The 20,285-nt window shown below is 37.5% G+C and overlaps 1 protein-coding gene across 1 annotated transcript; it reads left to right on the forward strand.

The window, feature by feature from the left end:
* The first annotated feature begins 16,548 nt into the window (after positions 1-16,548).
* Positions 16,549-17,746, forward strand: LOC106127464 (uncharacterized). The gene has a single exon (XM_013325541.1). It carries the CDS (start codon positions 16,549-16,551, stop codon positions 17,497-17,499), a length of 951 nt encoding a protein of 316 aa, XP_013180995.1. The 3' UTR covers positions 17,500-17,746.
* Positions 17,747-20,285: the final 2,539 nt, after the last annotated feature.

The raw sequence follows: 20,285 nt of genomic DNA on the forward strand, positions 1-20,285 counted from the left end.
AAAAAAATTATGTAAAAATGATTCTACTTCACGCGAAGATCCGATCTTTAGTACCATGTATATTAAAATTGATAACCCATATTAAATTCCTATTCATAGTGTGTACTTGTGTTACAGGAATAGAAGGAGCGACTTGTGCTGCGGGTCAGACTTAACTGTCAGATGTTATCAACAGGCGCGGCGATACGACGGCCCTCTGTCTACACTTCCTAGAAGTCACTTCCTCTCAACACACGTGTTCATTGAGGAATCATTGTAGTAACTGATAAAGAATTATAAAATTATATTATAATTCGCAATTTCAGCGACTTCAAAGTTCTGTGATTATTCTACGGCCATGCTTATATTATACTAATGTTATAAATGGGAGTGTTTGGATGTTTGTTAGAAGGTATTTTAAGAACGGCTACATGGATATTGCTGTTTTGCATATACGTAGACATAGTCTGGAAGAACACTAATAATTAAGTTTTTATTTAATTTACACGGACGGACTCGCGGGCGACAGCTTTATGATTTATACTTCAAAGCTCTATAGATACCAAATACAAAATACTTCTGGTTTGTATCAGTAGACTGTACGGACACGGTCGGGTGAGCAAAGTCGATTCATCTCGCATCCCTATAAGGAGTCCGTTTGTCTGTTTTGATTGAGATATCTGGGGAACAAGTGGTGATTGTGGTGTGCGCCTCATTGTGCCCGCTATCGGAGTCACGCTTGCCCGCGGCCCCGGCGTTGCGTGCATTTACTTTGCTCTTTTCGCTGCTTTATTCAACCGATTGTATGTTTGAATATTGTAAGGACTGAGAATATTAGTTTTATCTTAATTGTTATTTGTTTATTGTTCAATACAAAGTGTACGCTGTACTATTGTAATGTGGATAGTGCCGGCTATAAAATATTTTATCAATAACTTAGTTGCGTGTTTAAGAAAGATTTAAAGCATACTTTTGTTTGTTCATACTTCTATTTTTGTATTATAGTTTTCGATATCAAACTCAGCGTTATATTTATTTAACCCGTCTATATAAATGTCTGATAGATGGTAGGATACAGAGCAGTTGTACGGAGATCTTGTGTTACTTTGCAAAATGTATGCAAAGATATTCCTGTCGAAGTGCGCAGACATCAAAGATAACAGTACGCGCAGGCGCAGGGCGAGGCGCCCTTTGTCTGCGCTCCGCCGCCGCGCAGCCCAGCAGATACTAATCATACATCTAACTTATACCATCTATTGCTAAGTATGTATTGATTTTTAATATTTAGATGATACCTAAATCACTTTACTTGATATTTGATAATTTAACATCGAAATGCTTAATTATCACATTGAAATAATGAGCCACAAACATTTACTTAATGTACATTTTAAGTTCGCGAGTGGGACTTGAATGAGTGAGTCGGTTGAGTGAATGATGACCGGTGCCCGTCGCGAGTGAGTGATGTATGAAGTCGGCGGGTGATGGATAGCGGGCGTGACGACGAGATGGCGGGATGGCGGGATGGTCGGGACAATGCATCAGGCGCTGCGTATCGAACGGGACCCGCGGAGTAATTCAGCCAGGTCGCGGCGTGACGGCGCCCGGCCGGTCGCACCGGTTCTCTCGCTCTAGGGCTGTCACCTAAATCTATTATTTTAATACAAATTTTATAAACTAGTCCACTCATGATCCCTTTTAAGATAAAGCTTATTTCTCGTTCCGGAAATATTAAATAATTAAATTATAAAATCAAATATTCTAACCTATCATCTTTTCGTGCAGCAAAGTAAATAATAAAGATCAAAGTTCGATAAAAATTAGTATGAAATAATAATAATTTCTTAAATTCAGATGTGTCAGCCCTGTGAGGCTCACCCCAGTTTCCGCAAACACGGGCGCAACGATTGATAAATGCGCCAACTTGATTGAGACTTTAATTCCTTAGTCCGCTATCACCCGCTGCGGCCGAGCTCGGTGCGCGCCGCATGCCACGCTGTGGCTACCACACCACTAGACACGCAATTACCAAACAGATTAATGCTAGATAATGCTATCGTATACACAATAATGTACTCTTGATTTAACTCAGGACTAAAGCACACGTCAAATAAATATGATACCCCGAGAGAACAAGATGAACACATTATTCTGCTGTTCAGATCGTGATTGTATTTAAAATAGTTGAGCATATAACTTTGCTGAATGTAGACGGTAATTAAAGTCGAAATATTTTTATCTGTCTGTCAACGGGTAAGATAAAAATGAGGCCAACATCGTCCGCAACGTTCATAAATCTCCAGCGGCGATGTGGCAACGGGTGATTACTGTTAGTAAGCGATAAGTGACTTAATAAATAGTCCATTGTCGATGTCAAGATATCCGCGTGTTCCCCCACTCTGCACTCCTCACTCCTCGCTCCTCACTCCGTACTCCTCTCAACTACAACCGCCGATCAATTGTTCCACCGATGATTGATAGATGCTAAGCTGGGATTTCGACGCTGTCCTATACTACAGTCACCATGTTTGTAATAATTTATTAGGATAACATCCCATTTATTACACCGTAGTGTACGATAATAATATATCTTTATTAAGTTTAAGTTTAAGTTATAATATAATAGTCTTGCAAGCTCAGGATCTGTCCGAAAGGGTTATGGTTAACCTGTAGCCCATATTACGTTCTAGGCATATAATATAAGTTAAGAATATTACCTTGCAATTTGTGGTTTACAGCGGTAATGACAGGATTTGAACCTTTAAAACCGTTCACCGATTTAACATTGCAGCCAATATCAAAGAGACAAGACTATCCGGTAACCAAACACCTAGTTACCCTATTATACGTGGTAACAATTCCGACGATATCTCGGCTCGCTTGTAACATCGCGAGTTATTGTAGCGATGCTTTTTAAATAGAGCACCGAGGTGATTAATTTGACGACGTGAAACTGACGGACGATAGCGGGTGTCTTGTTGGTACGCTGACGCTGCCGAGTGGACGACAATGGAAAGCTTTTGTCCACTGACGAAGTATTAAGTATAATACAATTCTGTGTAAAAAGTATCACTTTTATGAATAACTAGCTGTCGCCCGCGGCTCCGTCTACGCGGAACTAAAAAAGTACTTGATAATTAGGTAAGTAGCTTGTGTTTTTCAGACTATGTTCTTTATCTGTGCCAAATGTCATCAAGAATGTCAGGAAGTTTTCATTAAAGTGGTGATGTTTGTTAGATGTGTACACTTGATATCCTGTTTGTGACCAACACAAAGGGCTCGATATTATTAGCTCTAGTAATATTGCCGTGTACTGAACTCGGGCAGTAAAATCTAAACGTTTAGGCAAAGTACAGCTGCTATAAACATCGAAGAGTGAACCACTTAACAGCCGCAACCAGCTCTATAAATTGCAATTAATTATGTTCGCAACGACATCTTTTATGATATTATGAGATTTAATGTGACCAATGTTGGACATAAAGTGTTAGATATTAAACTTTAACTCTTTTAGAACACAATAAATTAACGCTGTCTTTGCGTGGGCTATTGGATTTAATTTTAGTTTGCAATTTAATAAGTATATCTTAATTATTTCGACTGTAATAAAGATGGACATCTGTACATATAATAAAGTCATACTTATAAAAGACAAAACTTTATTATAACATTCGATTAAAAACTGACATTGTCGGCGTTAAGAGATATTTTCCAAATCGTACATAAATTTTTCCATTAAAATTTCGACGACATTTAGACGTGGTATTTAATAATTTAATTGCTTAAAATATCTCCATTTCCAAATAAATTGTGTAACATGTAACGACACAAAGTAATATTCATGAGAGTAGCTGCGGCCCCGAGCTGCGAGCTTGCGGCAGGAATTCCGCAGCTTTATCAGATTCGAACGCCGAAAGCTCTATTTATTGAGCTACGAGCTTTTAAACTAACTCGGTAAATGTACACGGATTAAGTCCGTGGGAAATATTTACATTAATTTGTGAATTCACTTTACAAAGTTATTTTTTCGACCTTGAGATTTCTAGTACTAATTGGTATAACAATACTATTAAGTGCGCCAGGTCTCCGCGGAGAGTACTTCATTTATAGTTTTGATACGCCTTTTTTTAATTATTCCAAGACCTTTTAAGATCTTTTGATCAAAGCATGGCGATTACAAATGCTCAGTATATTCGCATACAACGGACTTAATAAATTACACGTTCTAATGTGCGTTACAAACACTTTGTCATATTTATAGTTCTTACTTTGAAGTTATAATTACTCATGAAGGCGTTTGTCTTTCGGAATGTGGTCCTATCTAATATTAACCCTAGGAGGTATTTCGGGGCCATGTTTGTTCCATTTTTTGTTGCTTAATAAAGCAAGAATAGATAATAAATACGCGTCTAATTACACACCAAAAGAGGCATAATGCCAGCGGCCAGAGATTACCTAATACGGAGATCGCTTTTTGCCAACAGAATTGGGGAATTAGGACGTATTCACACGAGCGCCGATATATCGTACGTGCGTGTCAATCTGACAAATATAATTAATATTGAAATACGATAATGACAATATTTATATAATTAATTTGTGAATACAGCGCTGTTTAAAACTAGTGTGGAAATATGAATGAATTTGTTTTATTATAAATAATTTAGAAGTGTTGTGAACATGATAAAGTTATTCTCGAAACTAAGACTGGATTGCTAAATAAAACGAATAACTGCGGCAACAGTGAACCCATATTTCATATAATTATGCAAACATGCACTAGTAACATTACGGAGGCTTGATAAACGTGCGACTCGACCGGTTTGTGTGGGGCGGCCTTTACGCGTTTCGTCTATTCGTGTAGATGATATCAGAGTCAGTATTGATATGCGTCATGCGGCCAGTAACCAGAGTTCTATCAAGGCTCACTTTGATATTTTGATTTGCCTACAAATTTAAAATAACACTTCAACTCGAAGCGAGTCCTCAAATGAATAATAATTGTTTTGAATATGCCTACAAGATTATGTCTAAAGATTTATATAACTTACAAAATGATACCAACGACAGTTTCTCAGTAAAAAGAAATCCAGACAGATAAGGACACAAATCGCCCGAGTAAATAAAATCACAATGAAATGAATATCACGTCAAGCGTCAAGCACTTGACTTGCAATCCTGGTCCTGGGTTCGAATCCCGCCATGTACCAATGTGTTTTTCGATTTCCGATTTACATATGTACATTTATCCGACACCGTACGGTGAAGGAAAACATCGTAATGCAACCTGCACATATATGAGAAGAAATTCAAAGATATGTGTGAAGTCAACCATTTCGCACTGGGCCAGCGTGGTTGACTATGGTCTAGTCACCCTTGATTTAGGGTAGACTCCGAGCCCCTCGGTGGGGACGTATAGTGAGCTGATGATAATGATCGTGATGAAATTTGAAACGTAAATAAACGGAAATATTATACAGTTATTAAGTAGGTGTACGTATTATTAAAACAATGTGTAAATATCGCAAGGGTGCAATTATTGTTGTGGTTGAAATACGAGTCGAGTAGTTAGAACAATAGAGTTTCTAGGAACGTAATCGTTTACTGAATGACGGCGCGGCGCCTTATCTACAAATCCGTTCCAATAACCCGAATGAAGAGGAAGGTCTGGCTTATCAGCCTCGTGAATGGCGCTTTTGGCAAGTTGCTGGCGGGTCGACGACCTAGCCGTGTCTAGATGACCTGGGAACTCGATTAGTGATGCGAGTTTCTATCGATGAACATTTTTAATTCAAGAAATGATTATAAACGTTCCTATTTCCATTTTGATGTATTGTGGTCATTGTAATATCGTGGAAAAATGAAAATCGATTAATTATTATTTGGTATAAGCGCGTCGTGCCCGCCACCTAAAATGTTATTCTACGTAGCGACTCGTACGATGTTCCGTGCTGTTAAGATATTTGAAAACCTCATTACCGAAATTAAATTTAAAAATAAGCTTACTGGTTTCAGTCGCTTCCTGTACGAAGGAATATTGTCAGTTCATAAATGTCCCAAGGTAATGATTATCGATACGTTCTTTGAATGTACCGTCGGCCAGCACTATAATGTATACCTCCCGAGTACCGGCCCGAACCTAAAAGGTCACGATCTGGATTTCGTTCGTTCAGTTCACGATAATTTGTTTTTGATTTGCGTTAAATTCGGCAGAGACCGCGCACCAACGACACCGCACCGCACCGCGCCGGGACCGTTTTCTGTCTTTACGCATTTTATTGAGGTAACGGAATTTCGAGTTACTTCGTTTATATTTTTAATAACTCCAAATACGCTTCCTGTTATGTTTTTACAGATAATAAATTAGTGCTATCAACTCGGTTATCGTATGAAATTTCCATTAAGGTATTTATTTTTATTTTGTCGTTTTGAAGATGTAAAAATAAAGAATTTAGAAATGTATTTTCGAAGACGAGTTGCGTTAGTATTGTTATTTAATTTATTTTTTTCGGTGGTTCTTAGTAAGAAGGACTGAGCTGTAGAAAAGGGCCTTGTGACGTTCTTGGAATACATATTCAAGTTATACAATCCAATAAGTTAGAATCGTTAATGCCATAAAAGTCTTGATATTAAGTAAGCTCATTCAAATAGCTGCTTCATTCAGATAACTTCGTATAGACATCAATGGAATGGAATAATTTCTAATAGTCAATTAACAAGCAAAGGGCACTCAAGGGCCGGGGCTTGTCTTTGCAATTAAATTTACTGCAACTTTCTTCTGCAAAAGCTAAGGTTTTATGTTAATTTATTACTTAGTTGACTATTGAAATGTTTGAATTGAAGTTCATTTCAATACAACAAATAGTGTCTCTTTAGTTTTTATTTTATGAACATTGAAGTAGCATCCGTAAAATTTTAACTGCCATTTAAAGTTTCCGAATGAAATCAGATATTTTATGCAAAATATCGGAGAATAATAAATATATTGTAGTTATAAACATACATCTATTTAGCACTTTCACATATTATCTTAAATATCAGGGCTTTTTAATTAGCCTCTTTATAATCAAACGCTTATCTCTACGTCCATCATTTAGATTCGTTTAATAATTAACGTAGGTTGCGAAGGGCAAATATAAGTAATTTGATATTTTGACAGTCCCTTGTGATAACTGTGTTATCTATAAATATATAAATTATGGAAAATAAATCAATGTTGTTATTTATTAACATCACGGGAATGTGAAAAAAACGCAAAGCCACGAAAATTTCTAGTTTGTTAGTTTGTTTTCTCTTAGATTACTTAAGTCCTAATGTACACTTATTTGTTAATCAAACGTATTGAACAATTTTAAGAGATGGCTGTTCAAAATCCTTATTTTTATATCCTTTTGTCTATGGGATCAAAAGCAGTAGAATTAGTTAACAGAAATCCCTACTGAAAATATTCAGTTAGTTTTCGTACCATATTTAAGTCCGAACCATGTCTTATGGTACGGCTGGTACCGCCGGGTGGTGAGTAGTGGGCGCTGGGGGCGCTGCGGGCGCGGGCGGCGCTGCGGGGAGGCGCATGTGGGGGAGCAGCACATCAGGAAGAACCTCTTGTCGCGGATTTTCTCCGCCGCCTTCAGCCGCTCACGGGCCAGTCTGCCGGCACAGCGCCGTGGCCCGCTGCTGCCGCCCAGCCCGGCGCCCACGCCCACCGTCAGCAACACTAACACCAACCAATTCATTGTCGCGTCCTAACACATCTCACGATACTATATCACATTACTGCCCACGCACATCAATTGTTTTATGAAGCTGAAGAGGTATTAAATAATTGGTGAAGCCATTCCCGCGTGCCGCGGCGATGCGATCGCGTGGTGTCCAGGGTCATGCGGCAGAGAAACGTGCGTCCCCGCCGACACTGCCGCGCAGACTGACTGCCGCTGGCCGCTGCCAGTGTCGGCAGCACAGGCCAGGGACGAGGCACCACGCGCTCTCTGAGACCGAGCCTCAGGTTCTCGCGGCACACCGCTCCTGTGCACTAAAATCGCGCTTTTTCTCTATCCGACCGATTCGGCGCTAAACTCGTTCCACGCGAATTGATTGTCGAATATCAAACTCGTTCGATTCCGCGTCCGGGCAATGACCGCTCAGACATCACTCAGAATTAAAGGCGCTACGTGTGTTTTTGTTTTTTCGGTGGTGGTTTTGATTGATGATATTTTGAACTGATTCAGAGAATTATGATCCTTCGGAGCCGGACATGATGTAAAATTTTACAGTGTTTTGTATTTCTAGATTGAAGTTTTTCTTTTTTCGAAAATATTTTTCTTTCCATTATTTACAGCTTTTGATATTTATGTTTATTTCAAGGCTCAATAATGTTATAGTTTAACGTCGATTATACTTTAAGATGTCTTTCATCTAATCTGTCTTCCGTGTGGAAGCTGCAGCTTCTAGATTCCAGCAGCGCTGTGCTATCGGCTTCAGCCCCGGCCACTAATTAACAGCAGCTTGTATCTATAGATCGTTCCAACGATAAGGGGCACGCGGGTGGTCGGGCGGGAGCACCACGGGACGCCACCAGTCCATCAAATGTACTGAGACGGAGACGTAAATAACGATACCGTTTAATACTTAATTACATTAGAGATCGAAGTCATTGTTTTCTTTTTATCGAATGTACATTTTCTATTGTTTGTGTAGTTGACTATTGCTTATTTCATCTTCATTAAGAAATTATCAACTTCCAGGTAAAAACATTACTAACTTGGCATTCGTCTAATCCCACTACAACTCTGTATTTTTACAGTTTGTTTATAAACTACAAAAATGCAACTCTTGTACAATCATTGCGCAGTTGTACGCCGGTCCCGAATCTGTGGAATGTAATCAGATATCGCGGCTCGTGTTTGTCCACGGATCAGCTGCACAACACAGCTTCACTGTCAACTATTTTATATTGCACTACAAGCTTTTAATTACCGGTTGTTCTCGTTACTATGACAACGCAAGCAATGACACAATTTTAATTTGAAGTAAGATTTCCTCTAAGATATTAAACCACCAGAAGTATGAAAATATGAATCTCAGAAAAAAAAGTAAACAACGCACTGGGAGAGAAGCTTATAAAAAATATATATAGCGGCCATTAGCCTGAAAAACAATACAAATAAATGTACGTGAGCTGCTTACACGCAGTAACATGTAACACGTCACGCACGTAGCCCATAGCGGCTTATCTCTATATTAAATCTTCGCAACGTTTAGAGTAGAAATAAACATTCAATTCAATTATCCACTCGAGCAATCACGGACGAATATTTTTATCTTTTTGCGTAACTCGCTCAATTAACCTAAGGCCTCACAAAGCGGACCATTATGTGTCACGACAGGGTTTACCGGACGCAGGTCGCAACTACAAACAATATTTTAATGGATATGAAACGCGTTTGATCTTTTTTAAAAGATCAAAATGAGCTCTATATATCTAATATGAATAAGTTACAAGCATACAAAATAATTTCGCTATTATTTATCTTACTGGATCTACTTGTTATATAGTTTTTTTTATATGAATAGAAGTTGAGCACCCCTGGAAAACGAATTACGCAAATTGATGTTCGAGTGTAGATGAAATACACACAACATGTCGACTGAATTAGGTCGCGACAAACTAGAACGATGTAACTATTTTAGCGTTTTATGACGATTGAATAAAAAAAAAGTACTGTTTTAAAGTGATGGAATTTAATAATTTTGAGAAGTATAATATAAACAACAAAGAGGCATTTTCATAGTAAAAACACAGAATACGTTGTACAAGATAATTTTAAACAATTCTTTACCTTTGAAAATGCAAAATGCGGCAAATAACTAATGCATATTTTGTCCTCAAACTTATTCGGACATTATATACGTTACTATAACTACACTATAAAAACGTTATCTTGTAACAACTTTTGTTCTTACTTTATTATAAACGCAAATGTCCGAATCACTCACGCACAATCACTGTTCATGGTCTTAAATAGGGGCATTCAACAAAATTAGGTCGTGAAATAGGAGTCGCAAGGTCTTCGCAATTGCAAAGGGCCCACTGTCCCGTCCGGTTAGAGTCCGCGTGGGCGCCGGCCATGACAGTCCACGGATTAGATTACGTCGTAGTAACATTGACAATATTTTAATCTCAATTTCTACTATGGTTACAATTTATATTGTTCTCTCCGAAATTAAGGACAAGGTTTAAGGAGTGAGAGAAATGTGAAATTGTTTACTATAACTTAAGTTTTTTGTTCAAGCGAAGTTATAATATTACACAAAAGTAATACCAAATTTACCTTAAACATCGCTTTAGTTTCGTTCTCTTTCAGTTACTATAGTCAAGTTGTAAATCGGCAAGCCGATCGCATTTAAAAAAAGTTGACTCGCACCAAGATATAACCAGTGTTTCATTGTGACTACTCGATACATCTCCAGTGAGAGGGAGACTTTTTGAGACTACTTTACACAAGTTTTTCTGCTTAATGTAAGGAAATGTAGTGTTTATAAGTCGAATAAATTGATAGAGATTCACAGTTTAAACATTAGAATCTAAATTTTATCTTAAAACGTAATTTCAGGCACGGCCCTTTATCACAACCCCAGGAATTTATCTTAAGGACAGCGCAATATTGGTTGCTTCAATGACGTTATCCCGCCCCAATCGTGTTCCCGCAAATTGACTCGTGTCAGTCCGCCGAGGACATTGGGCAATGTTGACCCCTGGCCCCTTGCCCCAGCTGTGATAAGGCGTAAACATTCACAGCTATTGGATTACTATCACTGAACAAGCTAAAAGTTCAACATATAATTCTTGCGTAAACGGGAATTTTATGCTTTATTATAGTGAAATTTACTTCTCTACGACCTTCTCTATTTTCTTCTTCTAGTTAATTAGTCACTTAATAATTAATATAGAGTTAAGTAATTCAATAATAAATAAAGTTTTCTCTACGACATCACTTCATAATAAGTGACAATGTGGTCGAAACACTACTTACTAGATTAACTTAAATTCATCAACTTAGAAAACTTAAGTTGGTAACTTGAGCTATAAAAGACGCTTTCTATTTGTGATAAAATATATGGTAAGATAATATTAGTTTGACGACAAAATTGTGTTCCATGATGAAGTCACATGAAACCGTTTAGAATCGCCATGTTAAAGTTATTTTAAGCTTCTTCACGATAACTTGTGTTAAGTCAATAATAACATCCGGTTATTTGTGCACACCATCACTTCCGGTCACGAATGCTTAATCACTTATATAGTGTACTTGTTACCGTAAAATACCGCTAAAGTAAATAAAGATGATTTAATTTTCAATACTTCGGTAAAATGTAATTAATTTAGATTTTCCCAAAGCATATAATTACGGTCCATTATCTTTATATTTTACAATGCTTACGATTTCTCTATCCTTATTAACCTTAAATGATTTTAAAGCTTCGATGTTTAATGAACATTGCGAATAATCATAGAATATTATCGGGCAGTACAATGCGGAAGGTGCGCGGGAGGGACGGGAGCAATTAATTACATCGGGGCGCGACAGACCGCATGACGGCGACAACGGCGGAGGCGACCGTCAGACAACGCGGCGTGGATTCGTGAGCTTATTTCAGACGCGGCCCTTGTTCCTATCACCGCACTAAATATATAACACCGAGCTAAACCTAGCTTAATGGTGGCGATTTCTAGTCAAAGTAAGACAATGTAATCAATTTTTTTTTAAGGAGTAACACTCGACAGAATCTCTAGTGACTTGAATAAAGATTTACGATATTTAGTTTATACGATTTTTGTAACGATTTATAAATTCCATGTCTTAAGTGGCCTCTTTTCCTGTAGGAATGTGTTGTTGCATCAGAGGGAAATGTACAGGCGGCGGGCGGCGGACGCAGCACGTGTGCAGGCGTTTGTTGAAGCGCTGTGTAAATAGGAAGCAAGCGCCAATTACTGGTGCAAGCTTGCGTAGGGTGACCAAATTTACATGGCACGCTATTTCGGAATCTTCTGTCAATTGCAACAATTATGACAATCACGAAGTTTTTTCAATTGTTAAAGTGTTAAAAAATGCATAACACGACAATATTTGTTTAAAGATGAATATACATTACATAATTTTATCAGAACTTATTCATTTAATTTTAATTAACACAAACATAAAAGTAATTTTTTTATATTACTCCGGGAATTCTTGGCCACGTCTTTTAACGAAAAACATTTTTTTTCAACCTCATAGTCTCAAAATGCTATAAAGCTATGTTACCCTACGCAACAGTTACGAAAATGTTATGTTATTAACAGTTGTTCAAACTAATATCTTACATGAACCAAATGGCTTATAAAACTTTAAAGGATACCTGAAGATGAACAAGATAAGTTATAAATATTAAAACGAACCCCTTAGTAACAGTATCTCTGAGTACAGCAATTAGTTTACTTAAGAATTATGACTTAAAAATACTGAGCATTCAAAATTACTTAACTAGACATAGACTGGTTAATACAAGTGTTGGCGCCAATTCGCCGATGCGCTGAGCGCCTGGAATTTTACTCGAGCAATGTTTTTTGATCAAGTAGGGAAGTACCCTACACAACCTAAGATTTTTAATTATGCTTCCCAATTTGAATGTTACCTCTTTAACCTGTCTGTACTCGTTGAACGCTCGCCGAATAAACATCTCATTCCTCTCTGGCAAATATCATTTTAACCTTCCGTAGTTTTCGGCCTAATAACTTTCACATGGTCCTTCGAGCCGGATTATATTGTTTAACAACCAGTGAAGTAAATTATTTCTGCGGATTTTGTCGATTTCTACGGATTTAACGAAGATCTTGAAGAAGACATCAGTTCGTCCAGAGGTCGTGTGAAGGACATCTTGAGAACAAAGAAACGGACGAACATACTCAACACCGCACAGTGTTTAATGGAAGTGTATTAATATTTCGTACATTAGTGCTGTGTTGTTTAGTTTACTTTAAGATTATTTTTGTAATTTTTCAGATTTTTGCCGTTTTCCATATACCATGGCCGAGGAAAGGGAATTAATTAAAAAGCGAGCAAGTTATAAAGGTCGCTTAACTGTATTTAGTAATTACATCAGCGATTTAAAGGAGCCTTTAACTTCGTCCCAGGTTAGCGAATTGAAGACACGTGTAAGTAAAATTGATATTTTATACACCAATTACGATGAGGTCCAACTACGTTTAGAGTGTTTAGCCGACGATATTGACACGCAAATTAGCGAACGAACCGATTTCGAGTCGATATATTTTAAAATTGTCGCAAAGGCGCAAGATTTAATAGTGCGTCATGAAAATATTGAACACGTCACTAGTGAGTGCGCACTAAGTTGCAGTAGTTCACAACGCAACAATAATATCGTAAAGCTGCCTACTATACAACTACCTAAATTTAGTGGCTCATATGATAATTGGCTTGAGTTTAGAGACACTTTTCTAGTTTAATACACTCGAACGATAGTATAGACAATATAAATAAGTTTCATTATCTCCGTGCGTCGCTCGAAGGGACGGCCGCTATTGTTATTCAATCTATTGAATTTTCAGCCGGTAATTACTTAATTGCTTGGAATTTGTTATGCGACCGGTTTGATAACAAAAGGCTATTGATACAAAATCATGTTGCTGCTATATTTAACATTGAGACAATTTCTAAAGAGTCGACATTTATTTTAAAGCATACAATTGATACGATAAATAAAAATATTAGATCTTTAGAATCGTTAGGAGAACCTGTAAGTTATTGGGATACGTTATTAATATACATAATTAGTCATAAATTAGATTCGAAAACGTATCGTGAGTGGGAGGAGTACAAAGGTAGGTTGGACTGTGATACTGCTATTTCATTTAAATTATTTCTAACATTTTTACGAAACCGTGCAGACTTGTTAGAAACTTTAGAGTTATCTCGCTGTTCTCAACCTACACAAAAAAGGACAAGTAATATTAAGAGTATGGTGTCGATTGCACAAAGTCCAAAAATTCAAGGTCATGAGAAGACTTCGTTACAGCTATGTCCTAATTGTAAATGCGAACACAAATTATTTAATTGCGCTAAGTTTTTAGAACTTACATGCGAACAGCGTTTGGAACTTTTGCCCAAATTAAAAGTTTGTTTTAATTGTTTGCGATCTGGTCACTATGCAAACAATTGCAGATCTAACGGTTGCAAAATATGCAAAAAGCGACATAATGTTTTAATTCACATTCCAGATCTGAAGTATAAGTCAACAGCTAATGTATGTTCTAACACTGAGGACCGCTTCGCACATTCTTCCGCAACCCCGACACTATGCAGTGACGAGCCCTCCGGTAATGTCACGTTGTCTGCCCAACTTCCTACCTATTTACCCAACAGAACACAGGTACTCTTAGCCACTTCCCTTATAAAAATTGTCGACAACCGCGGCGGTGAGCGCATCGCCCGCGCAGTTCTCGATAGCGGCAGCACTTCATGCCTTATTAGTGAACGATTGAAACAATCGTTAAATTTACCTACAGTTAACGTAAACGAGTCACTATTGGGTATAAATAATTCAAAATCGCATATAGGCGAAATGTGTTGTTTACCCATTAAATCTTTAAATGAAAACTTTTCGACAAAGATTTTCTGTTTTGTTTTGCCGAATATTACTGACGATGTGCCCAGTCAGCAAATAGTTTTTAAAGACTTAAATTTACCTAGCAACCTTTCTTTAGCGGATCCCAACTTCCACACTCCATCTTCGGTGGATTTAATTATTGGTGCGGATGTGTTTTGGGATCTATTAGGGCTACGTAAAATTAGTTTAGGAGCCGGGAAGCCCGTGCTATTTGAATCTAGTCTAGGGTGGCTAGTTTCAGGTCCTTTGTATAATAGTGGCCAAGCACGCTCGACTTCTGACTTTAAGTCCAATTTCGTGTCGGTAAAATCAAATAATTATGTTTCTTCGTGCAATGATTCCAGTGATGACATTCAAACCCTATTAACGCGGTTTTGGCACCTCGAGGAGGTCAGCCCTCAGTCTTCATCTTTATCCAAAGAAGAGAAAATGTGCGAAGAACATTTCATTAAAAATACATCTCGTCAGTCAGACGGTCGGTTCTGTGTCAGGTTGCCGCTGACACAGTCACCTGATGTATTAGGCGGCTCGCTGCAGCGCGCCAAACATTGTTTACTTTCTCTTGAGAGAAAATTCAAAGGGCAACCCGAGTTTAGAAATAATTATATTAAATTCATGTCCGAAAGTTTATTTTATCCGCTAGGTTTCTCAGCTCCCTGCATTATTTCCATTAAAATGTTAAAGCAAAGATTATGGCTTCTTAGGCTTTCGTGGGACGACCCACTGCCTATTGAAATTATTAAATCATGGCAAATAATAGCAGACAGCTTGCCCTTACTAAGTTCTTTACAAGTTCCTCGTCTTATACTTTGCAATCGTTACGACTCAATTGACTTGCATAATTTTTGTGACGCATCGCAAGCAGCCTACGGTGCATGTTTTTACGTTCGCAGCACGAGTTATAATGCTGTTTTGGTGCGGTTGCTTTCAGCTAAAAGTCGCGTGGCGCCTATAAAGCCCACCACGATCCCGAGACTCGAGCTGTGCGCTGCGCTCGTTGGAGGGCGCCTGTACAAAAAGGTGTTGAGTTCTCTGCGAGTGCAAGTAAGATCGGTAACCTTTTGGACAGACTCCACTATCGTCTTAGGCTGGTTAAAAATGTTGCCAAGTAAACTGCAACCACTTGTGCGCAACCGTGTAGCCGAGATAGTAGATAAGACCAGTTCGCACGCTTGGCGTCATGTCCCTACTGACTTAAACCCAGCAGATTACGTCTCGCGCGGCGTCACCATTGATAAAATTAACAATCTCGATATATTGTGGTCAGGCCCTCAGTTTTTAAGAAATAATATTTCTTTTTATCCAAAGAATGTAACGCCAAATGAGCGATTACCTGAAACGCGCACTGAAATCACTTTAATTATTAATAACTCGAATATGGCTTTAATTAATTTCGAACGTTTTTCTAAATTTATAAGATTACAGCGCACTATGGCTTATGTTTTAAGATTCATTAATATTTGCAAAAAACAGCGTCCATCAACACATTTTTTGAATAATGATGAACTTCAAAATTCCTTAAATGTTTTGATAAAATTATCACAAGTCGAGTCATTTCATGAATATAATATTTTATTGCAAAATAAGCGCTTGCCCGCAAAGAATCAACTTTTAAAATTTTGTCCATTTTTAGACAATAACAATGTAATGCGGGTCGGCGGTCGATTAGATAATTCATTGTTTTCTTATGAAAAGAAGCATCCTATTTTATTACAGTCCACTCATCGTTTAACAAAATTAATATTTGAATATATGCATGTAAAACTTTTACATGCTGGCCCTCGTTTATTATTCAGTTCATTGAGAGAAACTTACTGGCCAATCGGTGGTTTAAATTTAGCTAAACGAACTTTTCGTAATTGTCATTTATGTTGTCGATTTAAAGGAAAGGTAGTGAATCCTATAATGGGTAACTTGCCGCAGCGACGTGTGACAGCGAGTGGTTATCCCTTCGAGACCGTCGGAGTCGACTACGCCGGACCTATCATGTCAGCCAGTCGTCAAGGTCGCGGCTACAAACTTGTCAAAGTTTATATTATTGTTTTCGTGTGTTTCGCAACTAAAGCCATGCACATTGAGTTAGTAGGTGATTTGACTAGTAATAATTTTATGTCGGCTCTTCGTCGTTTTATGTCACGTCGCGGCAAACCTAAACACATTTATTCCGATAACGGGACCTCATTCGTAGGTGCGTATACTGAAATCGGTCGTTTTATTAAAGGCAGTCTCAATTCTCTACCTGGTGACCTCGCTCCTGACTGCATTAATTTTCACTTTTTACCTCCTCACGCCCCTCACTTCGGTGGTCTATGGGAAGCAGGCGTTAAATCTGTAAAGTTCCATCTTAAAAGAATTCTTGGTAATTGTAACCTCACATACGAGGAATTAAACACTGTGTTGGTCCAAATCGAAGCAGTTCTCAACTCTCGTCCGCTTACGCCACTCTCAGCAGATCCTAGCGACCTGCTGCCGTTGACGCCGGGACATTTCCTCATCGGCCGCCCTCTCACTGCGCTGCCGGCTGACTGCTACGAGCACCATGCCACTGGAAGACTGAGCCGATATCAACACCTGGAGCAGCTCCGCCAACACTTCTGGCGCAGATGGAGCAAGGAGTATATCTCTGAACTTCAGTTGAGGACGAAATGGCGCTCTAATCTCAACCCATTGCAGGAAGGTGTTCTGGTCATTCTGAAGGAAGACAACCTGCCGCCGCTCAAATGGCGGCTGGGTCGAGTCGTGGCAGTCCATCCCGGAGCGGACGGAGTATCCCGCGTGGCCGACGTGCGGACTGCGACAGGTGTCGTGCGCCGCGCATTCAGCAAGATCTGCCCGCTGCCTCATGACGACAACTAGTTTTGTTGAAGGACGAGCCTTCAACGCCCGGGGGCATGTTGGCGCAAATTCGCCGATGCGCTGAGCGCCTGGAATTATACTCGAGCAATGTTTTTTGATCAAGTAGGGAAGTACCCTACACAACCTAAGATTTTTAATTATGCTTCCCAATTTGAATGTAACCTCTTTAACTTGTCTGTACTCGTTGAACGCTCGCCGAATAAACATCTCAATCCTCTCTGGCAACTATCATTTTAACCTTCCGTAGTTTTCGGCCTAATAACTTTCACACAAGGTAAACAAATTATTATAGACCTTAAGATTATTTTATGACCAGCAAAACAACATTTATATTCTGCTTGATATCGCCGGCTTACCTTTTGTAAGGTTTTGTAGAACAGTTTATTTCTACACATTGCCTCCAGTTATCAAGTTTCCACAGTGTTTCACATGTCTTTGAACAGCTTAGCTATTTGTTTTGTCTTATACAAAAGATAAACGTATTCTTAGTTAAGTTTGCTTTCTATATTCACATTATTTATCGCCAATTGATATTTTTTCAATAATTTACATCATATTATAAAATTTAAAAGCATTACGCTTTCAAATGTTTTAGTAGGAAAAGTATCATTCCAAATGTACACTGTCATAACAAACTATTTGGTCTTTTCCGTCGATGATTGTTAGAAGTAATTAAAAGTAAAGTTCAAAACATAACATTACGTGCCATGGGAGAGGCGTATGTCCAGCAGTGGACGAGTATAGGCTGATGATGATGATGATAACTTTGTTGTTATAAAAAAAAACTTATAGATAAATCAGCTGTTGCCGTCGGCTCAGTTCGCGCGCAATTAAAAAGATACTTAATAGCCAATGTGTTATATCACATCTTTGCTAAATTTCTTTCTAAGAAACATCCATTAATCCGAACAATTATAAATGTTATAATGTAGTAAGAAGTGAGATTAAAAAACCACATCAATTTTTGTTCTCGTTTAAAACACAATTCCTAAATATCACTTATTCATTGTATCAACACTAATAAAACAGTTCAAAATCCAGTAACAAGAAATATAGGAATTCCACATTTTAATACAGGCAAAGCTTCAAAAAGGAAATGAAGCCTCCAGTAAATATTTTCTTAACTTACCATTTCTTTTTATCTCTCACACGTTCGCACCTCGCGGTCATATCGAGGTTTTTTCCTTTGAAGTTCGAATACAGCAGGTTTTGTAATTTATAGATCGGTTAGGGAAATGGGATTTTTACGCTTTTTATTTGAAGTAAGTTATAGCAATAAAATACATTTTTATACAACATTAAATCGAAATCTATCTATATATACATAAAATATGTTAGTTACACTATTTATAACTCAAGAACGGCTTTACCTATATTGAAGAAAATTGGTGAGGAGGTAGCTTAGAGCCAGGAGACGGACATGGGATACTATTTATTCATTTTTTTCGAATTTATGCCTTGAAGATCTGCTTTTTATTTAACTTAGTAATATAATAAATGCGAATGTTTTTTTTTATTACAGAAGAGGTTTAGATGGAAGTGTTGTAGATGGGTGTTTGAAGATATCTCTAGAACGGCTGAACGGATCTCAATTAAATTTGGCATACGTATAGAACATAGACTGAAAGAACACATAGGCTACACTAATCAAGTTTTTTATATATCAACACGGACGGAGTCGCGGGCGACAGCTAGTTTATGATATAAATAAAAATAACAATAGAATCATTAACAAAGATTAGCCAACGAATCATTTTAAAACATTATATAATAACATAATGACTGTCGGAATCGCGAATATTAATTTAATTTTTTTTTTCATTTTACAAAGATTCTAGGTACAGTCAGCTGCAAAAATATGTGTACATTTACAAAATAGCTTCAAAACTTGTATACGCTTCAGGTTTTAAAAATATATATGCACGCATCAGTCCTTATGCTTCCCACCTACATGCTACATACTTTGACGAATACTTGCTTAAGTGTTTTTGAAACCGACGGCCTATACAAGTTTCTAAAGTTTTGTAAATATTACGTATTTATGTAGCTGACTGTACATTTAAAACGGTTGTATGAATCTGAATAACGATTGTATGAATTTAAAACGTCGATCAGCCTGTCTGTATGTATGATTAGACATATCATTAAGAGTAAGAAAGTATGCGGTTATTTTTATAAATATGTTTATTCTTTGCTAATATAGTCGGCAAAAATGTCGGTCACTTTTTCAGACTAGTCTTAACAATGTCTCCGGTTCGCAAACATCTTTCCTAAAAAAGAGGTCACGTGAAAAAGTGAAGCAATGTTTTCTCGTATAAATAAATTATTAAAGATTTCAGCTTTCTACGAATTCTTTACTTATACGTATAATTCCAAAGTAGACGTAAGTTAATGGCGCATACAGAGATTTTGTTTCTTGAATAAATATTTTTATTATGTAAGTTATTCTGTAACATTTCTGCTGCTTATAAATATACAAAATTGAATAAACGTTATGTATCAGTTTGTCTAGTAAAATAAATATAAATAGAGTTAAATAAATCTTAAAAGTAAACAAAAATACATATCCAAGTGTAGACAATTAACCAGTTTAGTGTCGACGAACGAAGACATGAGGATATTCATACAAAAACGTACTTGATAAAGAGGATGTTCTTTAAAAAAAATACTTTTAATTAAAAAGAAAAATTGAAAATTGTAAACACGATTTAAATACTTATCAAAGTAGATTTAATCGCTTTCAATCTTAAAGAAACTATTTCAATAAAAATTTAGTTTTCATTTTA

Source organism: Papilio xuthus, unplaced genomic scaffold (assembly GCF_000836235.2).
Source record: "Papilio xuthus unplaced genomic scaffold, Pxut_1.1 DF824655.1, whole genome shotgun sequence".
In the NCBI taxonomy this organism is placed as follows: Eukaryota; Metazoa; Arthropoda; class Insecta; order Lepidoptera; family Papilionidae; genus Papilio; species Papilio xuthus.

What these genes read in the sequence shown, in the direction of transcription:
- LOC106127464 (XM_013325541.1), top strand. Translation starts at nt 16,549, where the DNA reads ATGGGTAACTTGCCGCAGCGACGTGTGACAGCGAGTGGTTATCCCTTC.